The 17,893-nt window shown below is 44.5% G+C and overlaps 1 protein-coding gene across 2 annotated transcripts in view; it reads right to left on the reverse strand.

The window, feature by feature from the left end:
- The window catches only part of LOC101979864 (cytochrome P450 4X1), a 42,445-nt gene that overhangs the window by 7,346 nt on the left and 17,206 nt on the right, over positions 1–17,893 (reverse strand). The window contains exons 1-8 of one of the 2 annotated variants that reach the window (XM_005353605.3): positions 15,551–16,074; positions 9,460–9,601; positions 8,444–8,488; positions 5,664–5,791; positions 3,104–3,231; positions 2,872–3,026; positions 1,376–1,476; positions 628–818 (exon numbers count right to left, since the gene is read on the reverse strand). In XM_005353605.3, coding sequence (XP_005353662.1) covers positions 628–818; positions 1,376–1,476; positions 2,872–3,026; positions 3,104–3,231; positions 5,664–5,791; positions 8,444–8,488; positions 9,460–9,601; positions 15,551–15,724 — 1,064 coding nt within the window. In that variant the 5' untranslated portion in view covers positions 15,725–16,074. Of the gene's footprint in view, positions 1–627; positions 819–1,375; positions 1,477–2,871; positions 3,027–3,103; positions 3,232–5,663; positions 5,792–8,443; positions 8,489–9,459; positions 9,602–15,550; positions 16,075–17,893 lie in introns of those variants that run through there. The other variant, XM_013348483.2, reaches the window with a different exon arrangement.

Consider the following 17,893-nt stretch of genomic DNA (forward strand, 5'->3'; position numbering starts at 1 on the left):
CTCCTCCTCCTCCTCTCCTTTTGTTTTGTTTTTTGAGACATGTCTCACTATGTAGCTCTGCCTGTCCTGGAACTCACTATGTAAACCATGGGGATCTCACACTCACAAAGATCTACCTGCCCTGTGGGATTAAGGGCATGTACCACTGTGCCTAGCTTTATTTATTTTTTTTAAGTATCTACAACAGACAAAATGGAGCATTGAAACAGACATCATAACCTCCCAAGTTTAGTTAATAAAAAGAAATGGGATAGTCAACAAGGTTGATAGGATAGGAGGTTCTCCATTTGGACCCTCCCAGCAGCAGTGATTACACAGACAAACATATCTTTGTGTGAGACAATGCTTGACCTGCCATCTACTGTGAATCTGTAGAACAAAAAGCAAAACAAATGCAACATTGTGTTGAAAAAAATAGTGTTGGGCGATTTTTGGATAGTGAACTTCCTTTGCAGAGGATAAGGCTAATGTGGGGCTCTTTTCAGAAAGAAGAGACAAGTGGCCTGCTTACTTGGCTTTGGCATACACATACCTTGGGATCCTGTGGTCAGTAAGGCACCAGGGTAAGAAATAAGCACAGCCTCAAAAAGAGTGCTAGGATGACATACTGAGGGCTGCAGATCTTACCAGGTGATGGAAGACCCGTCTCCCAGGATGCTCCTGATCTCTGTCCGGCATCTGTCTTGATGCTCAGGGTTCAGAGCCAGGCAGTAGAGAAGCCAGGAGATGCTGGCTGCAGAGGCATCGTGCCCTGCCCACATGAAGGTGTTCACCTCAGATCGCAGGTCAGTATCTGAGAAGGCTTTTTCATCTTCAGCCTACAACAGGCAGCAGAGATAGCTGAATGAAATGTCACGATTTCCAAACTTCACAGATGTTTGGAGACACCAACCAAATGATAGTTTTATAGAAACGCTAGAGTTTCAACTAAAGGTTTCAATTTTTAGTTCAGTTTATCAAACACATATTACAAGTCCTATTCTGCTCAGAGCCAAAAGGAAAGCAGGCTTTGCATAAGCACTTGGAAAATTTCTTCACCCTTTCAAATGTATCGAATTTTTCAACATTTTCTTTTGAAAGGCTTTGCTCATCCTTGTTTCCATTTTCCCCCTAAGTCTCTAAACCCCTGATATCTGTATAGCTTCCAAATCATAGCAAACAGATATTCAGTCTTCGCTGATTCCTGGTGAGTTACAGGCTTCAGTCTTTCTTCCAGACTGCACCAAGAGCCATGGCTCACAATACTCTACAGTTTGCATTTAGCAGAGAAGGTGTGTTTCTGTCTTTCCATTTCGATTTCATTTGCCTGTCCATCCTCCACCCTCCCACACGCTGGCAAGCTGTGTGAGCAGACCTAGACTTTTGGTGCATTTACCTGGGCAGAAAGGACAATATCCAGAAAATCTTGAGACTTTTGAGTGTCATCCTGCTTTACTCCATCCTTGAGGAGTTTCTTTCTGTCCTGGATTATCTTTTCTGCATAGAATTAAAGGTATTCATTACCAAAGGGACAGCTAAGTCAATCACAACCAAATACATTATAAAGCAAGGCAGAGCCTACACAAAGTGTAATGTCTTATCTGCTCTCAGAGGCCAGAGGGGACATATTATATCTAAATACATTAAACTTGCATGGGTGGTTTATTTTTCACCAACAGACCACTTTTAACAGAAGTTTCACACAGAAGAGATGAAACTTAGTTTCTATCAGTAGGCAAACAATGTAGTCAAGATAATCACTAAGTGAGATACAAAGGACCATCACCATTTTCCTCTTCAGTTTCAAATCTTGTTTCCATGGAAAATATCCAATGAAATAGCCATCAGAGAAAACAACCCACATATATAGCTAAAGGGTTCAAAGGCAAGCAAGCAAGCAATCAAGCAAGCAAGCAAACAAACAGAAACAGAACATGGGGCAGATAGAGTATGGACATGCACCTTTTACAGAAATTTGTTTTCTGTCTTAATTGGGATCAATTTTGTATTTGAATTTACCATTTCATATAAATTTTAATGAATTTTGGATGGAAGTAAGCCGAGTAGTATATTTTGATTTTTAAAAACATTTTCTGTGCGTCAAGAATTTAGCTCCTCACCCATGCTCATGGAAACAAAACTAATTAAACTCTGCAAGTTGCAAAAAATAAGTCATGGAAGTAGGAGGGAGAGTAGCTGGAAAGAGGGGCTTCAGCAGGAGAGGGAGGCCAGGAGACAGAAATGTGGGAACGAACGTGATCAAAACTGTGAACATCAGTGAAACTGCCAACAAAGCCATTGTTGGGGCCGGACTAATAGCTCAGTGGTTAAGAGCACTGGCTTCTCTTCCAGAGGACCCAGGCTCGATTCCCAATACTCACATGGCAAAATTCCAGGCTGTTCTGGAACTAGTCATGTAGATATGGCTGGCCTCAGACTCACAGAGATCACCTGTCTCACTCACCCTCTTGAATGTTGGGATTAAAGGTACACACTACCATGCAAAGCTTTTGGGTGTCTTGAATACACACCCACATCTCCTTTTTCCTCTATGCCTGTTCTGTGCCAGCATTTTAGCTTGTGATTATTACTTAATTTACTGCTAAGGAAGCCACATGCCATGTGCATTTTAAAATCTTAAATTTTTCCCTTGTTATATATGTACTTGTAATAATTGCATATAACAAAATTGCATAAGACATAATGGTGAGGTGCAAACTTACCTTAAAGGTAATTAAAGTTGTAATTCTTTGAGCAGAGTCCATATAAAGCTCCATTAAGAACAAGAATTCACTTCCTACTTACTGTGAGACTTATCCTTCTACATATAAGACAGGCATGATGGTGCATGGATTTGGGTGACCCACAGGTGAGACTGGCCCATGTTTTTACCTGTGCATTGATGGATCACTTTGCCTAACTCCTGGAAGCAGTGGCCCTTAGGGCTGAATTTGAAAATTATGTCATGATGATGCCAGAAGTTGTACAAGCGAGAAGATATGATTTCGCCAAGTTCAAATGTTGCCTTCATGTAAGGCTCATAGGTGCTGGAAGAAAGAGTTGGAACGATGGGTTAATAATTGACTTAGATCACAGAGAGCTCATTTAATGCCCCATCACTGACCCGTTTATCTGGCAGTTGGTCTCCTGGCCAAAAGCACATTTCATGATGATGTCCAAGGCCATCAAGTTGATGTGTTCAAAAACCTCCACGGTTGTTTCCTGAGTGCTCCAGATCTTCTCCCATTTATCCTGGCAGAGGAGGCCAAGATCAATATCATCACCATCATCAAATGGTCTTTATTTGCCTGCTTTTTCCCTAACCCTGCTCTTATCATCTCGGGGACAAAACCCTGACCCTACAGGAACCAAAGACCAAGAGTAAATAACCCATGTGTTTATTTTGGGCATGAGGAAGAGAAAACACACACTAAGTGAGTGAGAAAGAGTGTGATGCACACTTCACATCTGGCAAATGGTCTCTCAGGGGTTGTCATGGCTCTGCACCAAACAGCACAGAGTTCCACACACCCCCTAATTAAGACTGCAATGCATGGGGTTCCCCCAGGGCTTGCTCTACCTCCAACCCCCAGCTTTTTAGCTATCCCATCACTGCTCTCAACCTCCCCCCACTTCAATAAACTCAGAACATTTTCCAAAAACATCTTATATACAGTAATCGACAATACCAACAAGCATGCTAACGTGGAAGGGGAAGATCTGGGGCTGCAATCCTAGATGAAGAGCTACAAGCAATTAATGAGAGATAAGAGAGGAGAATTAGACCCCCTACATGGTTATTCGATACTAAGTGGTTGGCCCTGAAAGCACATACGTACAACCCACACTAAAAGGTTGCATTATATTTTTACATTTATATAGACATGTAACAATAACTATCAAAGAAAAAGAGGTCATAAATTTAGGAAGGAACAAGGGGGAGCACGAAAAGGGTTGAGAGGAGGAGAAGAAAGGGAATGAAATAATAATATTTAATTTAAAAATTGCAAATAAGTCTGGCAGTGATGGCACACACCGTTAATCCCAGCACTTGGGAGGCAGCAGCAGAAGGATCTCTGAGTCTGAGGACAGCCTGGTCTACAAAGTGAGTCCCAGGACAGCCAGGGCTACTCAGATAAACCCTGGCTTGAAAAACAACAGAAAAAATAATCCAAAATAAGAACAATCAAAAAACATTTCATATCCAGACACTGGGGACCGAAAGAGGCCTGGAAGAAGAGTTGCTGCAGGGCGCTGTTTCTAACGTCCCCACAGACAGGAGCTCCTCACACAGCCTGAAGTGCGTTTTCTGACAGCTAAGTTGCCAAAAGGCTTGCACCCCCAGTTAAAAATACAATTATCACAACAAGCATTTTTTTTGTGTGTAAAAATGCAAATAAATGGAAATGCTAAAATTTAGTCCATTCTGTTTGTTGAGCATCTACAGGTGTCACCTAGGAGCTGAATGCTGAGTACCTACAGGTGACAAACTGGGTCCCGAATGGTCGGAGACGGAATGAAAAGCGGAATTTGAAAGCCTTTCACCCAAGTGCCTATTATTTGGTTAGATGGCTTACAACTAAACGGTTATCCCTGTAAGAGTCAATTTTTTTGATGAACATGTATTTGTTGTACTTATTAATAGAATTCAGTGCAATACTTTCGCTCAGGCATTTGAGGAGAGCTGATGAGCCTTGTGGTGGGTTTGGAAGAAACGAGGGGAGGGGCAGGCGTCTGAGTTTGAGGTGCTCTGGACACGTGCAGCAGGAGGCGGTGCGAGAGGAACGCAGAGTAACACACAGGAACGTAGAGGCTAGAAATGGCTCCTAGATGTGCTAGGGCTAAAACGGGCACTGGTGGAGCTGAATTGTGCCAGACACTGACCGGCGCTGAGGAGGATGCCCTCTCCATCTGACCCCCTTCCTCGACCCTGGAGTCTCTGTCTTGAGAACTCCCACTGATGTCTCCCACTCCACTCCCACAGAGGTTGGCACGCAGCCACAAGCTGGTAACACCTGTTCCCCGTGAACGGAGTAAGGAAGGCTTGCAGGTAAGGACGAAAACTTGGCTTTGTGGTATTTGAAGTTTACGAAAAAACTGTATTAATTATTTGTCCGCTTTTAAAATAAATACATTAAAAAAGTGAAAATCTCTACACCAATAAAACTTTCAATAAAACTCATTTCTAAACCAGAAGCCACCTCAACAGGGATGCCCCTCTGCAGCAGTCGCTGACTCTTTGGAAGGTGCCACTCACCTCAAAATCCCGCACCACCTATGGGAGGGGAACACTCACTCAGTCCTTTATGCCCACAGCCAAGTCCACTTCGGCCTCATCCTTGTCTCACATCACTCTGCCTAGGAGTTTCTTGTTCTTACTATTGACATGTGCAGATCAGCTTATAGGGTATGGATCTGAGTTACCTCCGAAGTCTGAGCCAGTTAGCTGCTCTTGGCTTCCTTACCTGTCTCCACAGCACCTGCCACCCGAGTCTTAGCACCAGAGAATGCGAGACTCTAAGACAGAGAACCATCTCTTCTTTTTTTAACCACCTGAAGAATTCAGGAAAGGCCGCCATAGACATCACTACTCAGTGGGTACTTGTATTCTGATTGATTTCTAGAAATCAGCTTTGATTTTTCTTAACCCACTACAGAAGTGTCTAATCTAATGTTTCACTTACGAGCATCGTGTTCACAGAGTGGGCCATCGCGTCCACACAGGTTGTTAGGATGTCGTCATGGAACGCAGGAGTTAGGAGGCAGCGGTGTTGGAACCACCTGGGTCCATCTAGATTCAGGAGTCCTCGTCCTTGGGAAAGAAAATGAACAAAACCTCATGCATTTGCTAGACGAGGAGAGATGCGGGCCACAGGCAGTCATGAAGAGGCAGTGAATGCCAAGTGAATGAAGGTGAAGACGGTGTCAGCTCTGATGCCTACACCTGGGGTGGGTGCATTTATCACTGAGAGAAAGTGTCCCACAGCCCGAGAAGCTCTGATGCCTGGTGAGGTGTGGTTTCTCAGCAATGGAATGTGGTAACATTTATCACTGAGAGAAAGTGTCCCACAGCCCGAGAAGCTCTGATGCCTGGTGAGGTGTGGTTTCTCAGCAATGGAATGTGGTAACATTTATCACTGAGAGAAAGTGTCCCACAGCCCGAGAAGCTCTGATGCCTGGTGAGGTGTGGTTTCTCAGCAATGGAATGTGGTAACCTGTGCTGCACAGGCTCAATGAGGACACATAAGGCACTCAACCCAGTCCATCCTTAGCTCATGGTAGAAACGTGAGAATTATCCACCTTCTCCTTGCTGCAGACCAATCTATAAACATTACTACAAACACAGATTCATCAGAAACAAGGCAAGGACGTCCATCTGATCCCAGATAGCCTCCCCTTGAGCTCTGGTTTGTGAAAACACTTATCGAGGCTGGTATTTCCCAATCTCCCACTGCCAAATGTGCTGGCATTAAGGTTTGGCTTTCAGGGGCTGGAGAGATGGCTCAGTGGCTGAGATACTTGCTGCTGATGCAGAGGATTGGTGCTCAGTTCCCAGCACCCACACTGGGTGGTTCAAACCATATGCAGCTCCAGATCCAGGAATCCAACCCTCTGTTCTGGCATCCACGGACAACTATGCACATGAGCACATACAAACAGACACACAGACTTACACACATAAAAAAAAATAAAATATATCTTAAAACATTTAGCTTTCCAAGGACTTTAAATTTGAATTACAACCTTTAAAATATTTTTATTAACATTTTTCATACAATATATTTTTTTTCATACAATATATTTTGATCATATTCTTTCACTTTCCCGAGCTTCTCCTAGATCCTTCCTACCTCCCTGCCCACCCGACATTATATTTTTCTCAAAAAAGAAAAACAAGCCGGGCGGTGGTGGTGCACACCTTTAATCCCAGCACTCGGGAGGCAGAGGCAGGCGGATCTCTGTGAGTTCGAGACCAGCCTGGTCTACAGAGCTAGTCCCAGGACAGGCTCCAAAAACACAGAGAAACCCTGTCTCGAAAAACCAAAAAAAAAAAAAAAAAAAAAAAAAAAAAAAAAAAAAAAAGAAAAACAAAAAATAAAAGTCAAAACATACCAAAACAAAATAAATAAGACAAAACTAGATCAAAACAAAGTGTACGATAAACCATGGAGCCCGTTTTGTGTTGGTCCACTGCTCCTGGGCACGGGGCCTTTCCCGGACTGCGGTTGATATACCCAGTGACATCCCATTGAAGAAAACTGGTTTTCCCTTTTCCAGCAGGCATTAATTTGGGTGGGACTTTGTGTTCATTTCCAGCTTTCAGTGCTGGGGTTTTATGAATGGTATCCTTTTTGCGCGCTTACAAATTGCCAGGATCTTGATGCCTGGTTTGGTTCTCTTAGAATGCTGGCCACTGCATAAAGCGCTGGGAATACACCATTCATCTCAGCAGCGACAACACCGACTCTCATGCTCTTTTCAAAGATGAGGAAGACATAGAGAGTTGCTGTCCCTAAGATCGTGTAGTCTACTAAAGTGAACAGTAGCATGCAAATCTAATGGGCTTCGAACCCAAAGCCTCTCTTTTTTCATTTAAGTTCTTTCCAGTCTAAAATAAACATCAACTACATGAGAAAGCAGCCTAATTTATCTGCTCACAGGGCAGAGTCAAACGGCACACCAGGGAAAATTTTTTACTGAAAGTCATATAAAAAAAATAAGAGAACTCTGAAAAGAAGGAAAATAAAGAAAACAAGAGAGGTGAAAAGATTAAATACCTTCCATAGTGAAGCTAAGATGTGGAAGAGTTTGCACACATTTTCCCCTTGAAAATGGGACTTTGAGAAAAGAAACAGACAAGGGTGCTGTGTGACGCTCTGCTGGGTTGACCTTTGGGTCCCCTTTGACCCTCTCCTAGGTAGCTCTCCTCATAGATCTATCTTACTCTTTAGAACGTGTGTTGATGTGTCATCCACTGTTTGCTTTTTCGTTAAGCTGAGATAGGAGCTCCCAGTAGGTTGGAAGTCACCAACTGGTTAGGCTGACTGGCCAGCCCGGCGTCTGCCTGCTCTGTCTTCCCTCTGTTGGGATTACAAGTGCTCATCCTCATGCCCCCTTTTAGAGGTGGGTTGAATTCAGGTCTCCATATTCCATTTTTAAATGTTAAAAATGATATTCTTAGGTGAGAATACAAAACATTGGTTTTCCTTATGGCATTTTCATATTTACGTGTCATTATCCTTTGTGCTCACTCATTTCCTCCTCCCTCTGCCCCCACCCTAACCCTTTGTATCCCCTGCCTCCCTCTAGCTTGTTCCCTTTCTTCTCCTAGATTCACTCCGCATTCATGTCATATGCATTTGATGTCCCTTTCTTGATGCTTTGGAGTTCGGATGCGAGTCTCTTCGGAATGCTCTGCTATGGAAAAGTGGCTTGGCGTGGGAGTGGCTGGCACATACATACCAATGCATGGAGTCGTGAACTGGTGCACAAACTGGCTCTTTGGGTCTGCAGAATCAAGCAGAGGAAAGAAAAGGCAGAATTAGGGAAAATAGCCGGGGAAGGCTTTCTTCATTTGCCTGTTCTCAGTGCAGACCGTGGACAGCAGGGAATCCCAGGTCACTTTCTACAACCTTGGAGGCTTGGAAAACCCAAGTCTTGGTTCCGTTCCAGAGAACAAGTCCCAGAACCTAAGCTCATATCCTCTCCTGGTTTCTATTTCCCTCAACAATGCAGGCTTGCTTGGGGGTGGACAAGTTTCAGAATGGGGGTTGGGACATATATGCTTGTTGGAAAACATGAGACAGTGAGACACAAGGGCCTCTAATGTTCTTGTGATTCAAACGTAAATATATTCTTCTGAAGAGATGAACTCTAGACAGACTGGAGCAGAGAGACAGAGGAACACAGAGCTGCTCAGAGAAAGGTCTGTTTTACTTAGGTTTTTGTTAAGGGTGAGGAATGTGAAACCCAGGAAAGATTATAGATGTGAGATCTTCACAAAGGTGGCAGAGCTCAAACTGGCCATTTTGGCTTTGTGCTATGCATAATAGGAATATGTAAACCGATTGGGTGGGTGGGGGAGGAGGGATCTATGCTTTTCAAAGGAACAGAACCTCTTGGACCATAACCAAGAGTTCGGACTGGTAAGGCAGACTTCTGATTTCCGCTGGAGACTTCTGTTCATCATGAAGAGCGTGTGAAGCAGAGTTGTTGACTCAAAAGTTCCAAAACCAAAGAGGCAAAGGCAGCCCCTGGCCAGGCTGTTGGTGGCAGCTGGGATTTATGGGGCCCTGGGTCAAGGAACTGGGGTGGGGGTATCTGGGAAGTCCCTTAACCCTTGTAGATCTGACCCCTCTCCATACTTGTTCAGGGTCTCTTCCAGGCCCAGGGCTAATCTTTGCTTCAGATCAGGCCTGTGGGCCATGTGCAGCTCACTCCTGGAGGATTAGGACTCTGAGCTTTGTCTCATTTCTTACCTGTTCTGCTCAGAAATATCTTTGCATAGTCTGGGTCGTAGATGTAGAAAAATGCTTGGAAGGGCCCTACCCAGCAGGGGAAGGCACAAGGGTACTTTTTGACAATCTCATCGAGCTTCTCCATTTTATCATCCTGAAGAAACTACAGTGAAAAAGGACAGGAGATTAGAGTCGGTCGGGCCGCCGATACTGCCTTGACACCAACACAGGGTGAGTTCAGGACCCACACAGGGCTGTGCAGCAGAGGGATCTGGCTCCTTTATGTACGGAGACGAATGTTCTTTCTCTAAGATCTCTAAACTTGGGGATAGTGTCCTAAACAAGGCTAGTTTTTTGTTTGTTTGCTTTGTTTTGTTTTTCAGTATAAATACACGCTCCACCATCGAACCAAAGCCTTACTGAGTGATATATCCTGTAAGCTTTTCCCGGCAGAGAAACGAGGTAAGTCTCACCCTTCCGTCTGAGGACACCACTGGCCTAGAGATGGGGCTGGAAGGCTGCAGGTTTTGTTTTCCTACTCTGGAACCTACTCAAATCTTCCTGCTGGCAAACTGAACGTGACCACTGATGAGCTCACCGTTCCGTCTCCCTTTTCAGTTTTCTGACTACTGATCAGTAATTCTTCCTCATGACTTAACAACAAACACTTCTCTCTATAAGCCTGCCAACTCCTTCCACAAAAACATCCAGCTCTTTACTCATAACAGCAGAAGGTTTATTTCTACAGGTTCCTGGAATTAAAAATAAACCTAGAGACAAAACTCTCAGCTTCCAGAATTTATTTTCCTTTTGCAGAGATGGAGTCTCATAATGTAGCCCAGGCTGGCCTGCAAATCACACCAATCCTGCTTCAGGCTCCTGAGTGCAAGGATACAGGTGTGAGCTATCATGAACAGTCAGCATTCAGCATTTAAAATGCAAACTACAAAGTACAAACCACAGCCAGAGAGGAACCTTTGCTTCTCTCTGTTTTATCTCCCTTATCTCTCTCTCTGTGTTATATCATGTATGTGTATGTATGTTTGAATATGTGTGGGCACAGCTGTGTATGCAGGTGCTCATAATATGTGTGCACATCCATGTGGAGGCCTGAGGCTGATGCTGGGACTCATCCCCAGTTGCTCTTCCTTTTTATTCTTTATTCTTTAAAGGTGTATTTGTATGGATCTCTGTTTTGTTTGTCCGTCTGTATGGGTACCACATGCATGCCTGGTGCCTGCAGGAGCCAGAAGAGGGCACTGGGTCCCTGGAACTATAATTACAGATGGTCATGAGCCACCATATGGACCCTGGAAATTGAACCTTGGTCCTCTGCCAGAGCAGCAAGCGCTCCGAGCCTTGGAGCCATCTTCCCACCTCCTTTATTCTTACTCTTTGAGGGAGTCTCTAAGCAGAACCCAGAGTTCACTGCCCAGCTGGCATTTATGTAGGTTCTGAGGATCTGAACTCTCGTCCTCTTGCTTTCAAGGCAAGCACTTTACCCACTGAGCCATCTACCTCCCCCAAACCTTTCACCTTAAGGACAAGATTGTTAGTGGCTTAAGTAGTCCCAATGAATAACTGAAAATAAGATTTTCTTATATCTTTTTTTTTTTTGTATTTTCGAGACAGGGTTTCTTCGTAGCTTTTGGTTCCTGTCCTGGAACTAGCTCTTCTAGACCAGGCTGGCCTCAAACTCACAGAGATCTGCCTGCCTCTGCCTCCCGAGTGCTGGGATTAAAGGAGTGTGCCACCACCACCCAGCCTTCCTTATATCTTCTAACAGTGTTTGTGTGTGTGGTCGGGATGCCTATACACATTTGAGCACGATCATGGGGTCTCCACTTTTGAGGAAGCGTAAGACTGTTGAAATTCTTCCTTGTGTGACTTCACATCATTGATCGTCCTTATCCTCAGAAGAGGTAGAAAACCGCACTTCAAATCTGTGTGTTATCAGTCAGCCACTCATCCATGAACTGGTCTCTGGAGAGTTTAGATCCACTAAAAGGCCAAGATCTAGGTCCTGAAATGGTGCTTGTGTTTGTATCAGCAAGCCATCATGAGGTTTTCTAACAGTGTAAATATGTATTCATTCACAATCAATGAGCATTTATGGAGGGCCTGTTGCATACTAGATGATGAATATTCAAAAGCAGTTTGAAATAGGAATTAATTTTGGCTCATGGTTTCAGGGAACACAGCTCATCACGGTAGGGAAGGTGTGACGTCATGCCTCACTGTTTGATGGCAGGAGCTTGTGGATTGTTCACATCATGGCAAACCAGGAAGCAGAGGAGACAACAGGACTGAGAGCAACAAGGCTGGGCTGTAAGTCTCAAAGTTTCTCCAGTGACTCCTGTCTGCTAGCCAATCTCTCCAAACTGCCTCTGGCTGGGTATTAGGTGTTTAGATGTGTGAGCAAATGGAGATCTTTCAGATCCAAACCATAACGCGAAACTGAGACAGGTGCTGGCTGACTTTGGAGCAGTGATAGTGGAACTTAATGCTCCATTTCACTAAGTGTCTGACATATTTTCAGGTTCTTCAAACACTAAACAAGTTTATCTCTTGAACAAACCAATAATGTGTTACATTGCATGTAAATGAACTAAGGGTTTCAGCCACAAGACAAACATTGTTAGAGTGCACAAGAATTATATATGTGTTGACAGAAGACAATTTTTAAAAGGCCCCACGTGGCCAGAAAAAATCTTGCACATTCGTATTAACAGAGAAAGCTGATGTAGCTTCACTAATGTGAGATAAGGTAGACTTTAAGGGAAGGATTCTGGCTCAATAAGAAGGGACATTTCATAGTAACATGATTAGTCTACGAGGAAGGCGGAATGGTCAAAATTTGTATGCGTACAAATAGCTTGCGAATTGATAAAGCAAAAAGAGATGATAGGACAAAGCCCCCCAAAACTGACAATCAAAGCGCCTCGCAAGCTTCACAGGCCAGTCTGCAACAAGGCAGTCACAGGAACTGAGTGGAAGTATCTAGAAATTTACAGCACTTCAGAGTGTTGTCATTTCTTGAAGGTTTTAGCGAGAGGAAAAGTTCACAGCAGAGTGGAGAGAAGCTGTTTCGCCACCTTTTTCTTCTTGAATATCACCTCTTTAACACTTCCCTCTCAGTAGCTGGCAGAACAGAGGTGTGGGACAATTTTCAGGTTACTCCAATTTTCAGTTGAGAACTTCTTAATTAAAGTTCTAGTTGAAAATTAACTCTAACAAGAGACAGAGCAAATGGAAGTTGAAGGCTGAGAAGGAGGAAGTTGATTCCTCCCACTCCTGCCTAGATCACCGAAGCAGCAGGATGTGATCTGCCCCATTGAAAAAAGGTACTGAGCCACATGGCTAACATAGATCAGAAAAAAAGGGTTAATCAAGATGTGAGAGTTAGCCAATGAGAGGCTACAGCTAATGGGCCAACCAGCTTATAATTTATAGAGATCTATGTGTGATTTTCTTTGGGGCTAAACAGCTGGGGGTACCGGGCAGGACAAAAACCCCAATAACAAACAGGACCCTCCTTGTTACAGAGGTGGATCCCATCCAGTAAATCCTTTAGAGGATCACAGCCCTCGCCACCTCCACACAACCTTGTTAAAGACTTGGAGTCAGAATCACCCAGTTATTGGAAGCCATTACTGAGTCGCCAACCCTTATATAAACTTACATAAACTGCACGAGGTAAAATTTGTTGTCTTAAGCTGCTAAGTTTGTGGGAAATTTGTTAGGCAGCAAAAGGCAACAGGCAAATAGAAAGGAAACAAAAATATGCAAGGCTTAGGAAAAAAATACAGAAAACTGCAACTAACACATCAAAGGAGATACGACATAGCAGTTTATGAAAAATGTTAGAACTCTAATAAAGGATGTATTTCGTCACTTTGACAACGATCTTAATTTATTAATGTCCCCTGTATTCATGTGCTCTGTGCTCTCCCACCCTGACTCTAGACTTGCTCATAAGACTGGCTCTGATAAATCAATGCAAAAGCAGCACACGTGGCTGGGAGGTTTAAAGACTACTTTCAAGGTCAGATTTGCCCTCTTGCTTTCTTGGGTCCTTGACATCAGGTAAGCACGGCCAGGCTTGCCAGTTAAAAGATAAAAGCGGAAAGATTGTAGAGCAGGAAGAAGAGACCAAGGCATTTAGAATAACTGCCAACCTTTATCTGACCTGCTGTGAACTGCGGTGAATTAGCCAGGCTAGCCAAAGTCAGCAGGACCTCGATTCACCTGGAAAACCTCTATGACCTCACTCAGCTCAAAGTGCCAACCCAAAGAATACTGAGCCTAAGACCTGGCTATTGTCAGTGGGGGAGGGGTGGTGGTGGTGCACGCCTTTAATCTCAGCACTTCAGGGGCAGAGGCAGGTGAATCAAGCCTGGCCTGGTCTACAGAGTAAGTTCCAGGATGGACAGGGCTACACAGAGAAACCCTGTCTCAGGGAAAAAAGGAAGGGAGAAGGGAAGGAAGAAAGGAAGGAAGGAAGGAAGGAAGGAAGGAAGGAAAAAAAGAGAAAGAGAAATGGCCATTGTCAAGTGTAGTGTTTTTATGTAATATGAGGAAATTGGTGGAAGAACAAATGGAGCATAAGACGGAACTCATAGAAACTAAAATTGTGACAGCCAGATTAAAAACATTTTTCAGATGGCTGGGTAGTTAAGAGCACTTGCTGTTAAAGCAGAGGGGCTGGGTTTGGTTCCTAGAACCCACATGACAGTCCACAACCATCCATAACTCTAGTTCCAGACCAGGAGATGGGGAACTAGGTCTCTTTTGACCTTTGTGGGTACAGGACACATATATGCTATACATACATCCATGCAGGCAAAACACTCTTACACATACAATGAAACAAATAAATCTAAAAAAATCCAATGATTCATTTTCTGGGTATTTGCAAAATAATTAATTGCTATTTCATCTGGCTTTTATGCCCACTGCAGCATTATTTATAATGGCCCAGATTCGGAGCCAGACTAAGAGTATATTGCTGAATGAATGAAAGGAGAATTGTGTGGTCCCTAAGCATGGCAGCTCATGTTATCCCAGCGTGAGTCTTGGGAGGCTGAGGTAGAAGGATCACCGCAAGTTTGAAGACAGTCTAGGCTATATAGTGAGTTCCGGGACAGCCTGGACTATGGTGATTGACTCTGTCCACCCAAACCCTCAAAGCCAAACTCCCAAACAATCAAAATAAATTAACAAAGAAAAGAAAAGGAAGAAAGTGTGGTAAATGCGCGTCTGGGAGTGTACCTGAAGGACCTCTAGTCAGCACATGGGACACGGTACATGGTACGTGGCAGAAATATATAGTTCAGGAAACCGAGGAGCAAAAAGCCAGTGCACCCTTCTCCAGCCCATCCATTCCCAGAGAGGTTTGTGCAGTCCCTTCGCAGCGTTTTCTAGGAGTCACCATCATCCCCCTCTTTCCCAGGATTTTCAGTTTCTTTGCTGCTCAAGTCTGTACTTTACTTGGGCCCCTCGAGATCAAAGGACGCATATTCTTTTCGTAGCCCCAGTACTTAGCACACAACTACTACTCCCAGGGGGTTGACAGAATTTAAGAATCCGCGTTGGGAGTGGATTTGGAAAACAGGAGAGACCGAACAAGTGATTGTCTCACTGCGCTCAACAAATCTTTCTCACCCTGTATTCTCAGAGCAGTGGGGCGGGGCCACTTCCGGCTTTACAGGAATCCTAAAACACAGTTAATTTCTTTCTGCTCAGAATGAATCAAGGGTGCGAACTATTGCGTTCGATTTTGCACATTTTCTACAACTAATATGTATAACTTAGACCAATATACTGAGTTTAAACACTACACGTGGGAGATATGCCCAGGTGACTGAGACTGAATTGACACCCAGCGTTCTTATATATTCAGGCTTCCCAAATAAATCCCCTCTCTAGCGATCCTTCTCCAAGGAAATGAGAGAGACTCCAGTATTACAGAGGAGCGGAGAGCCACCCCCCCCACCCCCATCTTGGACTGGGAAGTCCAAGAATAACCCGGAGCCACAAGGGAGGGAAAGAAAGAGCGGCTAAGCTATGGGCTTCCTCTGCAGCATCCTGCGGTGCCCCTCCCTCGGTCTACCTTCTGGTGTCCGAGGAGCCAGTGGGCGGGCGGCCCCGGGAAGGGGCGCAGGTCTCGCAGCAGTCGCTGTCTCCGCAGGTAGAGCTTAATTGCCTGCATCAACCCCAGCGCCAGGCAGAACACCAAAGCCAGGTGCAAGGGCCGCGCCCAGCGCGTCTCCAGCCAGGCCTCCATCACTCTGCGCTCGCGGCGGCCGTGCAGGCAGTGGGTGGGTGGGTGGAGGATACGGTGGTGATGGTGGGAAGCCGATAGTTTTCCCCAGCCCGGAGCTGGAGAGGATCACCCAGCCCCCTCCCCAGTGAGCCCTCGGTGTAGCAGAGGTGGGGGAGGGGCAGCTCCTGCCTGGGGAAAAAGAGACCTGCCCTCCGGGATTTTCAACCGGTTATCCACACATTGGTGCACGCCCGGATTCAGGCAGATTTTCCTGTACGTTCCTGGGGTGTCATATTTTAAGCGTGACACTTTCCAATCGCAGAAGATCTGAATTTAGATTTTGAAATAATGCTGGGGCTGAGGTAATTGTTTCTCTTCCTTGTCACGAACAAAAATAAACTGCGATGCCAAAGGTCCTGCTTTCTCACTGCGGAATTCTCTAAGCAGTCACAGGAGCGAGGCTCCATGTGCGGCTCAAGCTGCCAAACTGTGCTTGCGAATGCTTTGCCCTTGTTCCTTACCCCGATTTCCAGCGTGCACCAAAGTCTACCACGGCCCATTTCAAGCTGTATGAGGGCACCGAACCCCGAGTTGGGAAGAGACACACAGTGATGTACCAGTAGAGAGTATTTCTACCTTCAGATAGAATCAGGACGGTCATACAATTTATGGATCCCAGTGTAAAATAAAAACGTGGGACCAGGGCTGGCAAGCATCTCAAGGAGTGAATATGACCTGAGTTGGATCCCGGAGCCCACATGGTGGAGAGAACAGACGGAGCCGACTCTTTCCTGACCTTCACATGTGCTGCGGTTTGCACACCTTTCCCAGTAAATACATGTGAAAAACTTAAGAATTAATTAAGTTTAAAATTACAAGTGTGGAATATGAAGCCATAGTAAAACAAATATATGGCCTTCTGAGTTCAGAGCCATTTGACTGTCCAGAGTCCAGCTAATAAAGCAGCCTTGGATGCAGACAGCTTGAGGAGCAGCCTAACAATAGTAAGATGATGGGGAATAAAGTCAGTCCTCCATAGAAGGCGTTTGTTATGGTTCTTAAAGAAACAGTCAAATAAATACTGTAAAATGTTTTAACCAACCACCAGCGTATCTGTCCTTATCTACTTAGGTTTGAGAGAGATATCTTGTGTTCTTACATGCTTTGAAACAGTTTATCACATGACCATTTATTTGACAAGTACTGGCTACCTAAGGATGATTGAATCACTGTTTTCAAAGCCAGAGAAAAAGCCGTGAACAAAATGCTGTCTCTGCCGTCACAGTGCTCAGACTCTTTTCTGTCCTGAGTCCTAAGCTTTGGACACAGACTTAGTCACAGTCCAGCTATAGCTGTAACGTCTTTTGAAGCTAACTTCAGAAAGCCGGAATCTGCCGAGGAAGCCATATTAAGATATGTCAACCCTCCATGACTCAAGAATATTTGGAAAAATTTGTACCTGCACTGAATATATTACAGTATATATTCTTCATGTTATTATTCTCTAAAGAATGCAGCAACACACAGCATTTATCCCATGCTAGGCAGTACAAGCAGGCTATATGCAACTACTATGCAACCTCATATAAGGGCCATGGATATCTATAGACTTCTTTAAAATTTACTTTTAGCTTTATCTTATTTTATCAGTATTTTGCTTACATGCATGTCTGTATATCATGTGTGTGCCTGGTGCCTGAGGAGGTCAGAAAAGGGCAAAGAATCCATGAGCTGCCATATGGGTGCTAGGAACTGAACCTGGGCCCTAGGTGAGAACAAGTGTTCTTAACTATTGAGCCATCTCTCCAGCCCATCTATAGATGTTAGTGTACCCTTAGGACCAGTGCCCCATGGATACTGAAAGCATTATATTTAAGATGGATGTGGTGATAAATATCTGGAATTATTATGTTGGCAAAGTGAGCCAGGAAGATCCCTGGGCCAGCCATTTTAGTCAAATGGATGAACTCCAGGTTCAGAGAGAAATCTTATCTTACATGATTAAGGTGGAGAGCAATTGATGAAGATGCACAGGGTTGACCTCTGGCTTTCACATGCACACATGGCTATGCATACCCAAACACATGCACAGTTAGACACAAATGAACATGTGTGTATAGACACACACATGCACACACACACGAGAGAGAGAGAGAGAGAGAGAGAGAGAGAGAGAGAGAGAGAGAGAGA

The sequence above is a fragment of the Microtus ochrogaster genome, chromosome 10 (genome assembly GCF_000317375.1).
Source record: "Microtus ochrogaster isolate Prairie Vole_2 chromosome 10, MicOch1.0, whole genome shotgun sequence".
Taxonomy (NCBI): Eukaryota; Metazoa; Chordata; class Mammalia; order Rodentia; family Cricetidae; genus Microtus; species Microtus ochrogaster.